We start from the raw sequence: 17,114 nt of genomic DNA on the forward strand, positions 1-17,114 counted from the left end.
GAGGAGGAAGAGGAGAGGTGGGGAGGAGGAAGAGGAGAGGTGGGGAGGAGGAGAGGTGGGGAGGAGGGAGGAAGAGGTGGGGAGGAGGGGGAAGAGGAGAGGTGGGGAGGAGGAGGAAGAGGAGAGGTGGGGAGGAAGAGGAGAGGTGGGGAGGAGGAGGAAGAGAAGAGGAGAGGTGGGGAGGAGGAGGAAGAGGAGAGGTGGGGAGGAGGAGGAAGAGGAGAGGTGGGGAGGAGGAAGAGGAGAGGTGGGGAGGAGGAGGGAGAGGTGAGGAGGATGAGGAGGGGAGGAAGAGGAGAGGTGGGGAGGAGGAGGAGGAAGAGGAGAGATGGGGAGGAGGAGGAAGAGGAGAGATGGGGAGGAGGAGGAAGAGGAGAGATGGGGAGGAGGAGGAAGAGGAGAGATGGGGGGGAGGAGGAAGAGGAGAGATGGGGAGGAGGAGGAAGAGGAGAGATGGGGAGGAGGAGGAAGAGGAGAGATGGGGAGGAGGAGGAAGAGGAGAGATGGGGAGGAGGAAGAGGAGAGATGGGGAGGAAGAGGAGATGGGGAGGAAGAGGGGAGATGGGGAGGAAGAGGGGAGATGGGGAGGAGGAGGAAGAGGGGAGATGGGGAGGAGGAGGGAGATGGGGAGGAGGAGGAAGATGGGGAGGAGGAGGAGGAAGAGGAGAGGTGGGGAGGAGGAGGAAGAGGAGAGGTGGGGTGGAGGAGGAGGAAGAGGAGAGGTGAGGAGGAGGAAGAGGAGAGGTGGGGAGGAGGAGGAGGAGGAAGAGGAGAGGTGAGGAGGAGGAAGAGGAGAGGTGGGGAGGAGGAAGAGGGGAGGAGGAGGAAGAGGAGGAGAGGTGAGGAGGAAGAATCGAGATGGGGAGGAGGAGGAAGAGGAGAGATGGGGAGGAGGAAGAGGGGTGATGGGGAGGAGGAAGAGGGGAGATGGGGAGGAAGAGGGGAGATGGGGAGGAGGAGGAAGAGATGGGGAGGAGGAAGAGGAGATGGGGAGAAAGAGGAGAGATGGGGAGGGGGCAGAGGGATGGGTAGGTGATGGAGGGGGTAGGGGGCATGGGGAGGTAGAGGGATGCGTAGGGGGAGGAGGTAGAGGGATGGGTAGGTGGTGGAGGAGGTAGAGGGAGAAGGGGGAGGTGTTGTCGGGTTTGAGAGGTGAGAAGAAGCGAAGAGGAGGGAGGGTGAGGAGGAGGAGGATAAGTCAGATCTGTGCTGAGTGACCCATCTTGTGGTACTGCACTTATCTGTTTTCCTTCTTTGGAAAAATGAAACTTCATTCAAAGTAGGTTTGTAACTATTAATATAAGTTTTATATTAGCAAGCAATGTGAGCCAGGAAGCATGTAGCCACCGTGTTTGTGTGTGTCACAGAATATGTCAAAGCATATGTGTAAAAACCTGTTTGGTGTTGCTGTCTGAGAGACCTTGGAGAAGTAAACCGGGCTATCCCAAATCCATGGTCAAATCTACGTGTCTACTAAATCAAATGTAATTTCAAAGTCGGTACACCTTTGGTCTCAATGACAGTTTTTATTTTTTTCAGGGTCTAAGGCTCGTTTGTGGAGGAGCTGCCACACAAATTGTGCAGACACACACATACATATACAAATAGCATCACACGACTTCAGACAAACACAGGCAGTAAACTTTTGGGAAGTAAGGTCACGTCCCAGGGCACTCTGGGTACCAGCGATGATGTTGCTATTCTCTCTGCACTCAGTAGGGCAATCAATGAGACATTTTCAAGGAGGTTGCTAACCCATGGAATGTATCCTTGCTCTATCCTGTAAATGCTGAGCATCAAGCAAGGTCGTGCCATCAAGCAGCACGTCTTTGCTATAATGCCTTGTATCAACTGGCAAACGCTGCTATATAAATAAAATTGTTACCCGTGTTCATATGGAGAGAAAAGCAAATGGTTCACTTTGTCCAGGTCTGTCCACAAACGTGAGTTTATGATCGAGAAACAACAATTTTAATTGAATGTCATATTTTGATCACTGGTGAGGTTCCCGTGCTGCGCACGGGTGGGAGGCCGGAAGCAAACAGACAATGCAGAAACGGCAAATGCTAAAGGATGAAACCAATAAATTCCACATTACTGTAGCACCTTCAGTCGCACGTCAGACATGGACATCAAGTTCGTGAAGGACTTCCATGAAAAACGTTCCCGTTCACAAACAAACGGGTACGTTTGTTCCATACCCAGTCAATGGCGAATCTGCATATGGCGATCCTCAAATTTCACGTTTAGAAAGTAGAAACCGTCACGGTATTCCGTCATTCACTTGAACTCAATGTCTCTTTTTTTTCATTCCAAACAGCATAACTCCAATCACAAATGAAATAGCATTAATATAAAAAATAAACTTTTACCAACATTCGTGACATAAACAAATATGTGAATCCTGATGTGAAGTTCCGTACAGTTGGGTGAATACAATTACGAATTCAAAATCGTAATTGTATTCACTCAATTCCAATCATCAATTGATACTTTAACAAAACGATGAACACTATTAACATTTAACGATTTAACATTACAATTGAATGACGGTTGTATTGGGATATTTTCAATCCCGCGCATTGCCGTCATCTGTGCACTTCCGCATTCGCGGTAGGTTCATAATTCTCAGCAAAATCTAAACTATTTGTAGAATTTCAATAAAAGCCACATCACTGTTCATATCGGTAAATATTATTCCATCGTGTTTGGAAAAATGGTAAATTGGAAAAACAATATAGCCTATTTTGCTCCAGGGGGTCCCAGGATTACCCACCCAAAATATAGTTGCGATCGGTTCAGCCGTTTTTGCGGTACCTGGGAACGGACGGACGGACAGACAGACAGACATTTGGTGAATTATAGTAAGATGAACCGGAAGGAGAAGAAGGGAGGGGGAATAGGGAGGAACCAGAAGGATGGAGGGGGAATGAGGAGGATTTGGAGGGAGGGGGAATGAGGAGGCATAGAAAGAGGGATGGGGAGGGGCATGAGGAGGAGGAGTAGGAGTAGGAGGAGGAGGAGTAGTCGAAGGAGGAAAGGGTGCATGAGGAGGAGTATAAGGAGGGAGAGGGCATGAGGCGGTGTAGAAGGAGGGATCAGGAGGAGTAGGAGGGAGACAGCCGACCTTGGAAGGATGACACGCTGAGTCAACCCACCTGGTATTAGGTAATGGCACGACATATCACCAGAAGTCGACACAACTTGCCGGAACTAGATAAGTAACCGGCGCACATATTGTATGCTATCTTAAAAAGACTGTGGGTCATTTGATGCCCATGAGACAGCCATCTTGGTGAACATTTAAAATAGTCAGACGGCATATTTTCAGTGTAAATGCATCGTGGAAGAAGACCGACAAGTGTGATCAGTGGTAGCCCACTCCCCTTTAAGCTGACTAGTCTAGGTTTCATCCTTGGCCTAATGATAAACTGACACCCTGATGCTTCATAGGCAGGGTGTTGCATCACCGAGCATGCCATTCCTCACATGGCACGTTGTTGTGGAGACACGTCTGCCACCATATCACTGGTGGACGTTGAAGATCACATGCCTCTTTTTCAAAGAGAAGGTTATTGTTGCCGGTACTCTGGCCAATTTCCGTATACCTCCCCATACATGCATGATGGTCACTGCATCAGCAGCACAGCCGCATTCCCAAACACGATCCAATCAGCAGCCATCTTTTGCACACAAATGAATGAATCTGTAGATCAGCAATTGCAATATTATGTTATAACTCCATCCATGGAACCCACTCTGTCTTGCCTGGTGTACATGTCGAGCAGTGAGGCTATCCTCTGTTGCTTTTACAAGTTTTCATATTTGATGGCAGGATGCATCGATCCCTAATCAAAATGAATCTTCTTCTCCTCCTTCGTGTTTCCTTCTCCAATCTAGGCCAGTTTGCACGATGTCGCCGTCTGGTGTACTCCGCACAAGGAGAGGTTCAAATCCACGGGATGGGCCATGCAGTGAGTCGTGCGATCAACCTTGCTCTGCGTGTGCAGGTACCGTCCCTTAAAATTGACTTGCTTTTGTAACTCCATCCGATGACCGCATGAACAAAATGTGTTTTGGGTAAATGTATCGGGACTCTCACTTTCCATCCCTTACTACATTCCCTGACTGTCTTCACGTGCTGAAATCTTTATAAAGTTTGAGTTGAGACCACGTCGGAACAACTGAGCAAAAGTATCTAAAACGTGGATGAACTTGATGGCAAACGAAGTAACGGCCTCCACTTTTCTAGCATGACGATTGGCGCAAGAGAAGACATCCCCACGCGTACAGCATAACAGTTTCAGACAGTTTTATTGACGATGCAAAAATACAACATGCATTTTAAGGCCATTTTCCCTGCTAGAGCCGAGTACTATTTGGTAACTTACGAAGATGAATGACGACGAGGGCACAAACTGACAAAGTCCTGTCCTGACGGCGCAAAATACGTACTTAAATCTGTTATAAAAAGAGCCATGTCTGTCTGTCATGTTATAACTTGAGAAAGGATTAACGGATTTCAATGAAACCAACGACGGTGGATTCAGGGAACTCTCGGGAAGGTTTGTGGTGCGAAAAAAACCAAAACTTTTTATGGGTACACGGGCAGATGTGGCAAAACTGCAAACGCCAACTTGTGATGCTGGTTATCCCTGCGCAGGATCTCCCAGGAATAGTGTTTTGTTCTTGCTGCATGGATTAGCCATCGCAGCTTTGCCGAGGAAATGGAAAACCCCGTTTTTTGTTCGCGTTTATGCAAAGGCAGAGACGACGAGATCTCGGAGTTTGTTTCCTGCCATGGCCCGTGCCTAATAGGTACCCCAGACAGTGTGATCAAAAGAAAGAAAATAGGTGGAGGGTGAGAAATGATTTTTATGTTGATCTTCCTCCAGATGTGTTGTATATCATTCACAATTCAGCATCTAAAAAAGGCTGTGATGAATATCCCTCAAACAATGTCCCTCTCCCCGCTCTCTGAGTGTATAGCTAGGCCGATAGCTATACACCGCCAAAAAATTTTCCCCCATTAACATTTTTTTTTTTTTTTTTTTTTTTTTTTTTGCAATCAAGCAAAGATTGGTATTCCCAGCAGCGAAGCAACATATCTTTTATTCCAGCGATTATAAAAACTACATTCATGTTGTGAGCCTGCACAACAAAGGAACCATGGGGATAGTGATTAATACAAAGAAGTATATCTTCAAGAACCTTCAAGCTGGGGTCGGTATAATGAATGAGAGAATGCAGATAATGGAATATCGCATATCAGGCCACAGCTCGCATGAATTGGATATTACAGCTGCCTTGCTCCTCTGGTGAAGTAAACTGCTTCCTGTGCAGATGTGGTGTCTTGACCGTGCTCTCCTTGCACAAATTAACTGAACCACCAACTGGCTCCCCCCACAGAATCGCACTCTCTTGTTGGAATGCCAACTGATCGACTCAAAACGCCAATTTGACTAAACGTTCAGTGACGCAGCCGTGGCTGCCATTTTGTAGGCACGCTCGCTCGGATGTTTTTATTTATTTATTTAATTGCTATCAACAGCCCATCTAATGTCGGCATGGCATGGCATGTGCCTGTACTGTTTGCAAGTAGTTTTTGAGCTGATTCAATGCAACAACGTCACAGCTTGGCGTAGATTTGTAATAGTGGAAATAAGAATGGTAATCATAAAAAGGGGCGGACGTAGCTTGGGGAGGTGTCGGACAACAAAACAGGCTGACAGGACACCTCCGTGGCATCTTACTATAATTCACCAAATGTCCGCCCGTCTGTCTGTTCGCAGGAACCGCAAAAACGGCTCAACTGATCGCAACTATATTTTGCGTGGGTAATCCTGGGATCTCCTGGAGTAAAATAGGCTATATTGTTTTTCCAAGTTTTCAAATTTTCCAGTTTGTCCAAACATAATGGAATAATATTTACCGATATGAACAGTGATGTGGCTTTTATTGAAATTGTACAAATACTGTTTAGATTTTGATGAGGATGACAAACCTGCAGCGAATCCGGAAGTGAACAGATGACGGCAATGCACAGGTTTGATAATATCCCAATAAAATTGTCATTCAATCGTAATGTTTAATCGTTAAATGTTAATCGTTTTGTTAAAGTATCAATTGATGATTGGAATTGAGTGAATACAATTACGATTTTGAATTCGTAATTGTGTTCACCCAACCGTACGGAACTTCACATCAGGATTTAAATATTTGTTTGTCATGAATGTTGTTAAAAATTTATTTTTTATATTCATCTTTCTATAATTCACCAAATGTCCGTCTGTCCATTCGAAGGTACCGCAAAAACGGCTCAACCGATCGCAACGATATTTTGTGTGGGTATTCCTGGGACCCTTGGGAGTAAACTCTGCTATATTGTTTTTCAGATTTTCCAAGTTTTCCAATTTTCCAGTTTTTCCAAACACGATGGAATAATATTTACCGATATGAACAGTAATGTGGCTTTTATTGAAATTCTACAAATACTGTTTAGATTTTGATGACAATTATGAACCTGCCGCGAATGCGGAAGTGGACAGGTGATGGCAATGCGCTGGTTTGATGATATCCAAATACAACCGTCATTCTATCGTTATGTTAAATCGTTAAACGTTAATCGTGTTAATCGTTTTGTTAAAGTATCAATTGATGATTGGAATTGAGTGAATACAATTACGATTTTGCATTCGTAATTGTGTTCACCCAACCGTACGGAACTTCACATCAGGATTTAAATATTTGTTTGTCACGAATGTTGGTAAAAGTTTATTTTTGATATTAATGTTATTTCATTTGTGATTGGAGTTATGCTGTTTGGAATGAAAAAAGAGATATCGAGTTCAAGTGAATGACGAAATGCCATGATGGTTTCTACTTTCTAAATGTGAACTTCGCAGATCGCCATATGCAGATTCACCACGGACCCACGATCGATGTTTCTACACGTGAACGTACCCGTTTGTTTGCGAACGGGTACGTTTTTCATGGAAGTCCTTCACTAACTTGCTGTCCATGTCTGACGTGCAACTGAAGGTGCTACAGGAATGTGGAATTTATTGGTTTCATGCTTTAGCATTCGCCGTTTCTGCATTGTCTGTTTGCTTCCGGCCTCCCACCCATGCTTAGCATGGGTACCTCGCTAGTTCTAACAAGAATTCTGAGTATTGCGCTGCAATACATGTCCCTGACCGGCAGTCTGTTGTCCGGAAAACTGTTGGGGAAATTTAAAAGGGTTATTCACCCACGGGTTCTGAATCGTTCCCAATCGCTAATTACCTCAGGGCGGGCTCACCTGTGATTCGCACTCGGGACTTCGATTTATACACCTTGCAGACAGGTCAGCAGAAGCACGAGAAAATAAGTTGTTGATAAAGAACCTTTCGAGTCACTAAATATCAGTAATTTATTATATTTTCCGGTTCACGATCAATGATCGATGTGTGTATATATATGTTGCTCGGCTTGGCTCCGCCCCTCCGGAAAGCGCGCCCTGTGTCGTGCTTTCGACGTTCGCGAGACGAGGCTGAGGGCGTGCGGTGCGGCTTGAGGAGAACTCTCAAATAAACAAGAGATATCCATTTTTAAAAATATTTTCGTTTAATTAACGACATCTGCCAAACCACGTGACCTATCACAAATTCCAAAAGGACATTTTAGTAGACTGACGTGCTGAACAGATCTGTGAAGTTTCCCCTCGATTGGATCAAAAATGATGGAGGAGCTCGGTTTTAAAGGTTCATGCTTAAAAACGTCATATCTCTGAAACCATATGACGCATGACGTCATGCTCGCTGACTTTTTTTGTTCGTCATGGGTATGCGATTCTGCCTGCAAAGTTTGGCCTCTCTGTTCAGCCGTTGCAGAGAAAAGAAAAAGGGGTTTTCATGTTTTCACGAAAAACAATATGGCGGCCGAACCACGTGACCTGTGACGTCATAATTACCATTAAAATATTCTGCAGACCGAGTCCCCCCTGCGGTGAAAATTTGATCTCAATCGGTCCTATTATTACAGAGAAAATGGTTTTTAAAGGAAATTAAAACTTAAAATGGCACTGAGTTGAGGATCATCAGAATTATCAGAATTCCCAAAGTTCAAAGTGCCATAACTTTGTCAGAAATGATCGAAACGTCGTGAAGTTCGAACTCGACCTGTAACTTATCATGAGGAAACGATGTGCCAAGTTTGAAATTATTAGCATTAAGCGTTTAGAAAAAAAGCCCGGAAAACTGTTCTTTGCGTGACGGACTGACGGACTGACGGACTGACGGACTGACGACGTGCAAACCTATAGTCCCCTCCGGTGTACACCGGTAGGGGACTAATAAGTCGGTGACTACATTCTACCCACACAGCATAAAACATGGCGTTTTGCCTTTAAATAAAACAACATATGTTCTGCGCAGGGGGCTCTCACCCATTTCTATACACTACCGTAGATATTTTGGGTCTTTAAGGGTATTATGGGTCTTTAAGGGTATTTTGGGTCTTCAGGGTATTTGGGGGTTTTTTTGGACCTCAGGGTGTTTCAGGGTATTTTGGGTCCTAAGGGTATTTTGGGGTCTTATTTTCAGTCCTCTGTGTCTTCAGTCCTCTGTTATTTTCAGTCCTCTGTCCTCTGTCTTTAAGGGTATTTTGGCTCTTCGGTATCTTTTAGGGTCATTTGGGTCTTCGGGGTAATTTGGGTCTTTGGAGTCTTGTGGTATTTGGGGTTTTTCAGGGTGTTAGGGGTCTTGAGGGTCTTGGGGGACTTAAAGGGAGGGTCGTCAAAGGTCTGAGTGATCTCAGCTTTCTAAAGGGTCAAAAGGTATATCCCAACAGTATGTAATTAAGAGTACACGGACTGTGTTTTTGGGTGTTATTTTTATTTGAAGAAGAAGACGTTTTTGTCACACATATACAAACGTACATACATAACCATATACAGTCGTAGCCAAAAATATTGGCACCCTTGCACTCTTTTCAAATAATTCTTTAAAATTTTCTTTAAAACAATTTTAAAACGTATGACTCTTTACAACAATTTTCTCCAAACATAAGTTGAAATTGACAAAAGTATTTGGTCTCCACAATTCTATATTTCACTGTTAATATTACAGAACCTTTGTTTTTGATTCAGAACTTAATATATCCCTTTAAATCAGAAAACAAAAAGAAATGGCATTGACACACTAGACTTAATATTTGGAAGCACGGCCTTTGGGCAAAATAACTGCAGTCAAGCGCTTCCTAAAGCCATGAATGAGCTTCCTACACCTCTCTACTGGCAGTTTGACCCACTCTTCTTGTGCAAACTGCTCCAGTTCTACCAGATTTGAAGGGTGCCTTCTCCCAACTGCTGTTTTCAGATCTCCCCACAGGTGTTCAATGGGATTTAGATCTGGACTCATTGCTGGCCACTTCAGACCAGTCCAGCATTTTGTCTTGAACCATTCCTGTGTGCTTCTTTAAGTGTGTTTGGGGTCATTGTCCTGCTGCAAGACCCAAGACCTTCAACGGATCCCCAGGTTTCGGACACTGGGTTGAACATTGCGCTCTAAAATGCCTTGGTAATCTCCTAATTTCATGATGCCATGCACACATTCAAGGTACCCAGTAACAGAGGTAGCACAGCAACCCCAAAACATCACTGAACCTCCTCCATGTTTAACTGTAGGGAAGGTGTTCTTTTCTTTGAAGGTTCCATTTTGTTTTCTGTAAACATAGAGATGATGTGCTTTACAAAAAAGCTCTAATTTGGTCTCAACTGTCCACAGGACATTCTCCCAGAAGGATTTTGACTTGTTCAGGTGTGTTTTGGCAACTCCAGTCGGGCTTTCTTATGTCTCTCTCTCAGCAGTGTGGTCCTCCTGGTCTGCTACCATAGAACCCTTTCATTGAGTTGGTGACAGATGGTGCGAGTTGAAACTGTTGTAACTTGTGTCTGAAGGTCAACTTGAATCTGTTTGGCAGTTGATCGAAATGTTTTCTCCACCATTCAAACAATCCTTCGCTGCAATCTTCGATCAAATTTTCTCTTGTGGCCTCGTCCAGTGAGGTTGGCTGCAGTGCCATGGGCCTTATACTTCCTGATAATGCGTACGGTGGACACATGAACATCAAGGTCTCTGCAGATGGACCTAGAGCCTTGAGATTGTCCATGCTTGGCTGCAATCTTGTGTCTGACCTCCTCTGACAATTCTCTGGTTTTCTTTCTTTTCTCCATCCTCATTGTGGTGCACACAGTGACACAAAACAGCAGAATGTCGCCTTTTCTCCATTCAAACAGGTTGAATGAGTTATTTTTATATTGCAGCCACCTGCAACTCACCACAGGTGAGTTCAATTCCAACGTCGTGGAGAATCACCTGCTTGACATCTAATTATTTCTAAGAACTTCTGAAAGGTGCCAATAATATTATCCGGGCCATTTTAGGATTTCTGTGTGGAATAAGCAAAGATTTCGTATTTTTTTCAGCTTTTTTTTGTTGTGTTCCACCCGCAAACCAAAGAAATACTTGTGTGGATACCAAAATATTTTTAAATTTCAACAATTTTCTGGAAGAAATGTTGCATTATTTGAAAAAAGTGCAAGGGTACCAATATTTTTGGCCATGACTGTACGTTTGATATATTATATATTATCAGATGTAACAATATCTATACGATAAGTGGTGTGTGCGTGCCACCATTTTTCACAGAGATGGCCAAACAGATCTTCTTCAAACTTTCAGAGGTTCTTAGCAGAAGAAAAGTTCGATTTTTTTTTTTTATCCCTATGTAGTGGTTAATAAGCCTTTTTAGCTCTGTGAAAGGTAATATTAAATGATCTCCAACCCCGTTCCTTGGTAGGTGTAGGGAAATGTTTGACGGCCACGAAAAAAAGAAAATGTGATTTCTTCAAAATGCCAACAGATTAGAACAGCACGGGGCAATGCCGGCTTCCCCTGCTCGTATAATATTGTACATAAAGGCGTGGAAGGATTATTTGTTTGTTGAAGCAAACATGCTTTCGGAAGAAGAATGGAGTCTACAAATGGCACCGTTGTGTTCTGAAACATTACCAGAGCTGTATCTTTAATTTGTTTATTGTGTGAGGTCCATGGCCTTGTATAATGGCCTCATTTCATGTGGGAGCCTTGATTAATTGCTGCATGAAGGATGAGTCCATGATGAGAGAACTTTTGTTACTGAAACCTAGACTCATTTGCATTGTGAAGAAGTAAAAATCCTAATTAGATACACATACATACATGCATATATAGACACACATCCACACACCATATCCGAATTTTATATACTAGGGCATTGCCCGTACGTGGGTGCCCGTTCCTTGCCAAAAAAAAAAAAAAACGCTACCCGTACGCTCTACCCCGCCCGTACGCCCGTAAACAAAAAAAACAACGCTCTTCGCTTCCGCCCTTCGCTCTGACTGAATTGGGAGGAATAATGCGCATAAGAAATCGAATTACGTACCGTAATGGCGGTCAGCTCGTAACGCGCTCAGCTCCGCTCGTCTCACATCGGCCACGCCTACGCAACAAAGCGTTCTGTGATTGGCTGCCGGAAAGCGTGCTGCCGGACAGTCTTCACTGTCCAGAAGTTCGCAAATCGCAGTTACGATGAATCGTTTTAATTTAATCGCAGTTTGAATTCGTTTTAAAACATAGTTTAACGGCAACATAGTTTTCCAACGTGAAATAAATGAATACGCTGTCAAATGTGCCGTCCGAGGCAGAGTCTGATCGCCACGTTCGGCACACGTGATAGCTCGCTGCTCTCTGATTGGTTGAATCGTTTTTTGGACATAGCTCGGTAAGTAATTGTCCGATTAATATGAAACCTTGAAAAGGCACATCCTCGGGTCCCCAGCAATATACCTGGCAAGTTAAAAGTATATCGGACCCGTGGTTGTCGAGAAACAGCGGTCACAGACACACAGACACACAGACACACAGACACACAGAGATTACTGGAATTATAGATAGATATTGTTGCGGATATGAGGATTGCATTTTTTTGATTGTGTGTATTGTAGTGGTAAATTGTTGTGTAACATTGGTTGAATATGGCCCCTCCTGCCTCCAGAGTTGTGTAAAGGTAAAAAGGGCGTCCCGGTAGTTATTCCATGAAACACCACATTGAAGGACACGATAAAACCCTTGTTCAGTAGCTTATATCTTATTATTTGTTTTAGAGTAAGGCCTTGTCTTCCATTAGAATAATACTCCATTGCACCGAATCAATTAAGAATAGCTCCCCTTCAATAATTCCATTTCCCAGCCAAACTCTCCATCTGTGGGTAAAGCAGTTCACAAGCGTGGGGTGCACGCCCTTTCATTTCGCTGCTATAGTGAATACGTGCTCCATGCTCTGTTTGAACAGGAGGGGCGGGGTCGCCAGGGAGAGGCAAGCCCAGGGCGTGCCACGAAGGGCGGGGCTGTTCAGCCCCATGCCCAAATAAGGAAACAAGCCTGTGGCTCGCCACGAGGGGCGTGCCGTCGGCGCCATGCCCAAATAAGGAGACAAGCCCGTGGGATTACCATACAAGGTCACGAAACAGAGCACGGGGGGGAGGGCGGTACCGAAACCGAGGAGGATGTGTCACACCCGCGCTGAAGGTATGAGAGAAGGGTGCGACGATCGCTGGAAGAAGCTACACCAGAGATACGGCAGATGAGTCCAGGTGCGTAAGAGGGTTGGCAGTCCACCGGGAGAGAGTTCAGAGTAGCACCGGAGTTGCGTGAGAGATACGAAAAGCCTTTGACAAAGAGCCGCTTCAACCAGCCCCGTTTCAACCCGCCGAGTGACCCTGCCGGCGTGCACTGTGAAGCCGAATACAAGGAGCTGCCGGCTCCTCGCTTCCCGCCCGGAGTGGACCTGCTCGCTGTGCCCTGTGATCCCACCTGCTCATCCCTCCAAACGATTCCTACCCTTCCATCCATTTGCGCACGTGAGTTTGTTCTGTTCGTGCTGTCCTGGGTAGTAAACTAAGCCAGTATAAGCTAGTAATTTGCACTGTGTTACCTGCTTTTTCATGTCCGCTGTATATACCCGTGACTGCTCTTTTTGCTTATGTGTGTGTAAATAATAATAAACCCCGTTACTCTTCTGTACGTCTTCTTCTTCTTCCTCTTTGCATTCGTCGTCTTAGTCTTTTCCCCATTGAATATCTGTGGCGCGATACGGCCAACGTTTGGGTGAATCGGGTTTAGTCGGGGAACAACTGTTCGGCCGCGGCACCTCCGCTCGGCAAACAACATCGTTAACCGCGGACCGTAACAATATATATATTGTTACGGAACCCAACGTCGGCCTCGGATCCCTTCTCGAGGGGGGATTAGTCCCCTCGTTTGTGACTGACCGACGTGGTCCCTGAAGCTGCACCGCGACCTCCGGAAAGGCCGGTGAGCAGCTTCGTTCGCGACCGCGGTTAAGATGGTAATTTGCCGAGCGGATGGCAGCCGCGGCACGAACTGTTAACAATGACTTGACCCGATTCTCAAACTTGGCCAAATCGTGCCACAGGCATTCAATGGGGAAAAGACAAAGACGACGGATATGAAGAAGAAGAAGCCAAAAAGGGTTTGAAATACGACTATAATTTATTACTACTATTTACAACCAAAAGAAACCAAGGAGGAGGAAGGATAATAAAATAAAGACAGAAGGAATCAAGGAGACGCAGTGCAAATTAGCTTACCTATAAACAGTCTTACTTAACCCAGGACAGAACAAACAAAGACAGACTCACACGAATGGGGAATGAAGGCAGGAACGATTGGCTGGAAGGAGAGGATGGTCCAGGTGGTCCACAGAGCTGGAAGGATGCGGGTCCTGTTCGTGTAAATGGCAAGGCTCGAGGTGAGCGGCCGCCGACCCTCCTCAATCTGGTTCGCACGGCGGCGTTGCTTCGTAGCAGTGGGTCAAAACTGCCGTCAAAGCTCAACTCAACTGCGGTGGACTCAGCTGCGGTGGACTCAGCTGCGGTGGACTCAGCTGCGGTGGACTCAGCTACGGTGGACTCAGCTGCGGTGGACTCAACTGCAGTGGACTCAACTGCCGTGGACTCAACTGCCGTGGACTCCTCACTCATCTCCTTAAGCAGTCCCTCCCAACCCCCTTTTATGAGTCGCGTGACGATCAAGCCGCCGGCCTTTTGGAAACGCCCATCGGGTCGCTCTCCGCAGTGCCGATTGGTGGGCACGGGCTCTCTGGCTCCTGACGAATAGGCCGGGCCTCACCGGTGTGGATCTGATGTTTCACCAGGCCCGTACGTCCAATATCCTCGGTGGACAAGGAGAAGAGGTCCAAATGGGACCCAACCAGTTTGTGTAAGGCCTCCCTCTGGGTACCTCCCAACTCTACACTACTACGATTTACCATCTCGCAAATGGGCTCGGGCCAATTCCTAGTATTTATTGAAGGCACCCCCTGGGGCCGGCTCAGCTGGACGTTCTCGCCCCTCACTGACGCGACTTCGCTAAGCGTTCTCTCTCCGCCCTCTCAAGCCAAACCCCTCGTTCTGGGTTGGATGAGCGGGGCCGACTTACTCCTCCCCTCTATGACGAGGTGGAGACCCGCCTTTCTTCTTCATCGTTACCTCGTGCGTAATGGAGTCAAATGCAGTAAGGTGGACGGCAGATGAAAATGCAGCAAAGTGCCCAAAGAGTCAATTGCAGCAAACCTGGCAAACCTGGCACTTGGAAGCTGCCATGGGGCGTCGGAGGGGCCTACTCTTATTTGAATTCGGTGCAATGGAGTGTCAATTAATGGAAGGCAAGGCCTTACCCTACTACACAGAATAAGGAAATAACTGTCAACAAGGGGGAAATCTATGATTGGCTAACATGAGTGCTTATGAACTAATTACGGTACGACCTTTGACCTTTATACACAGACTGGAGGCAGGAGGGTCCAGAATAAAGCAATAATTTAAAAAACACAATAAAAAAACACAATCCTCATATCCACAACACTGCACCCTCCTCCTCTTAGGCACGTCCCGGGCCTCTTACCTTAACTTTTAGTGTGGCACGTATTTAGCCTTGGATGGAGTTTACCACCCGCTTTAGGCTGCATTCCCAAGAGACCCGACCCCGGTGCGTCGGGGGCACCTCGCAACGGTTTCACGAACTCTTGAACTCTCTCTTCAGAGTTCTTTTCAACTTTCCCTCACGGTACTTGTCGGCTATCGGCCTCGTGCACGTATTTAAACTGCGCCAGGTACGCCCTCAGATCACTCTTGCCGTCATACGGCGCGAGTGGTACCTTGTGGGCGCCCGAAGGCCGGACCCCGCGCATCACTCCTGGCGGGATCTACGCGGGACCAAACCATTCGGGCTCCCACAGTGCGCTATTCCCGGGGGGCTCCCGCGCGTCCCCCGTCCCTCCAAACACTACCCCTCTTGGTGTCGATGCCTGGGTCGCCCTTCCGCAACCCACCACCCACTCCATACCCGCACACCCTTGCTCACCAGCACCCCCCTCACTCCCCGTAGCCAAACCTCCTTGCACACCTCCTTTCTCCATGCACTCCGGACCAGTCATACATCTCACCATTGGTCCCTCACGAACACCCGGATCCAAACCAACCCCCAAGCCGACTGAATCTCCCCTCATACCATATACATTGCCGATTATATCGCCACTCACCTTGGCACCTCGTCCCCGTTCCTCCTCTGCCATCTGCAAACTTCTTATTTGGTCAGCAAGTACATCATTATGAGTTGAGCACAGACCTTGTACATAATCCATCACCTCCTCCTTTATCTCTTTTTTTAGTTTCCCTCCGTCTCTTCTTAATTTCACTCACCCCCTCTTCCACCTCCTCTAATTTTTCCTTTACCTCCTTCATTTCCCGGTGCGCCCCCTCTATCTCTTCCTCCAACGCCACTTTAACCGTTTCTATGTGCGTCCTCACCCCTCGGTCCTTCGTCTCCATTACTTCTGTCACCTCTTCCAACCTCTGTCAACCCCTCATGTACCATCTGACATTCCTTCTTTGTCGCTATTAATTCGTTCTTGATGTCTTTTTGCGTCGCTTTTAACCCCCCGATTATTGCCGTGTTCTTTTCCACTTGGTCCACGAGTTCCTTTTGTCCCACTGTCAGCTGTTCTACTCCCCTCGTCAGACCCTCTATGCCCCCCTGTAACCTAGCCGTATTATTCCTCACCTCTTTCTCCATACGCTTCTCACCTTGCTTTACCTCCTCGCGTACCCCCGAGACCTCCTCGCTTACACCTCGTCTTATTTCCTCCTTCATTTCTCCCATCTCTTTGGTAGATGCCACCCTCATCTGTTCTAATTCATCCCTCTGAGCATCCAATTTACCTTCTAACCCGACTTTCACCTCCTCTATCTGGTTCCCCATCCGTTTGATTTCCCGGGCGGATTGCTCCCCTATTTCCCGCAATTTGCCTTCCATCTTATCTTCTAGCCCCGTTAACCCATTCTTTACCTCTTTTATCCCGTTGTCTAACCCCTCAAATTTATTGTCTAACCGTTCACCGGTACCCCTCGCTTGGTCCCTCATTGCTCCCATTTGGCCCCTCAATCGCTCACTATCAGCCCTCGCTTCGTCCCTTATTGCTCCCATTTGGCCCTCCAATCGCTCACTATTAGCCCTCGCTTCGTCCCTCATTCGCTCACCCATTTTGTCCATAAGGGCCCCCATTTGTAGCAAAAAAAGGTTCGAATCCACCGGTGCTGCTACGGTCACGGGCGCCGCTAAATTTGGTGCCGCTGCATTCACGTGCGCGAGGGCGCCATTTTGTGCACCTGATACTCCCTCAACCACCTCCTCATTGCTCTCCTCCATTTCTTCCCTGTGGTCCTGGGTTACCCCCAACCCCTCTTTTAGTTCACCCACCTGCATCCGATCGCCTTGATTGTCCATGGCACGATTTCCAAATTTAGGATTTTATAAAACAATTTCGGGCGCTCTTAATTTTTGACCAAATTTTTTTTTTGAAGTTATTAAAAATTTGGTTCGGGCCTCAAATCCCACTCCTGACACCAATTGTTACGGATACGGGGGACGGCTCTCCCGTTAGCAAGGGGTGATTAGCCCCTTGTCCTGTTAAGCTGGCCGTCTCCCCGGTCCTGGTACTTGTAACGCTATCCC

The 17,114-nt window shown here is 46.5% G+C and overlaps 1 protein-coding gene across 4 annotated transcripts in view; it reads left to right on the plus strand.

The window, feature by feature from the left end:
* The window catches only part of POP7 (POP7 ribonuclease P/MRP subunit), a 69,348-nt gene that overhangs the window by 47,483 nt on the left and 4,751 nt on the right, over positions 1-17,114 (plus strand). For 3 of the 4 annotated variants that reach the window (XM_078768693.1, XM_068108267.2, XM_078768771.1), the window contains exon 3: positions 3,901-4,010. In XM_078768693.1, the coding sequence (XP_078624819.1) occupies positions 3,901-4,010 (110 nt within the window). The remainder of the gene's footprint in view (positions 1-3,900; positions 4,011-17,114) is intronic. The other variant, XM_078768813.1, reaches the window with a different exon arrangement.

Source organism: Myxine glutinosa, chromosome 1, assembly GCF_964187855.1.
Source record: "Myxine glutinosa chromosome 1, kmMyxGlut1.1, whole genome shotgun sequence".
Classification (NCBI taxonomy): domain Eukaryota; kingdom Metazoa; phylum Chordata; class Myxini; order Myxiniformes; family Myxinidae; genus Myxine; species Myxine glutinosa.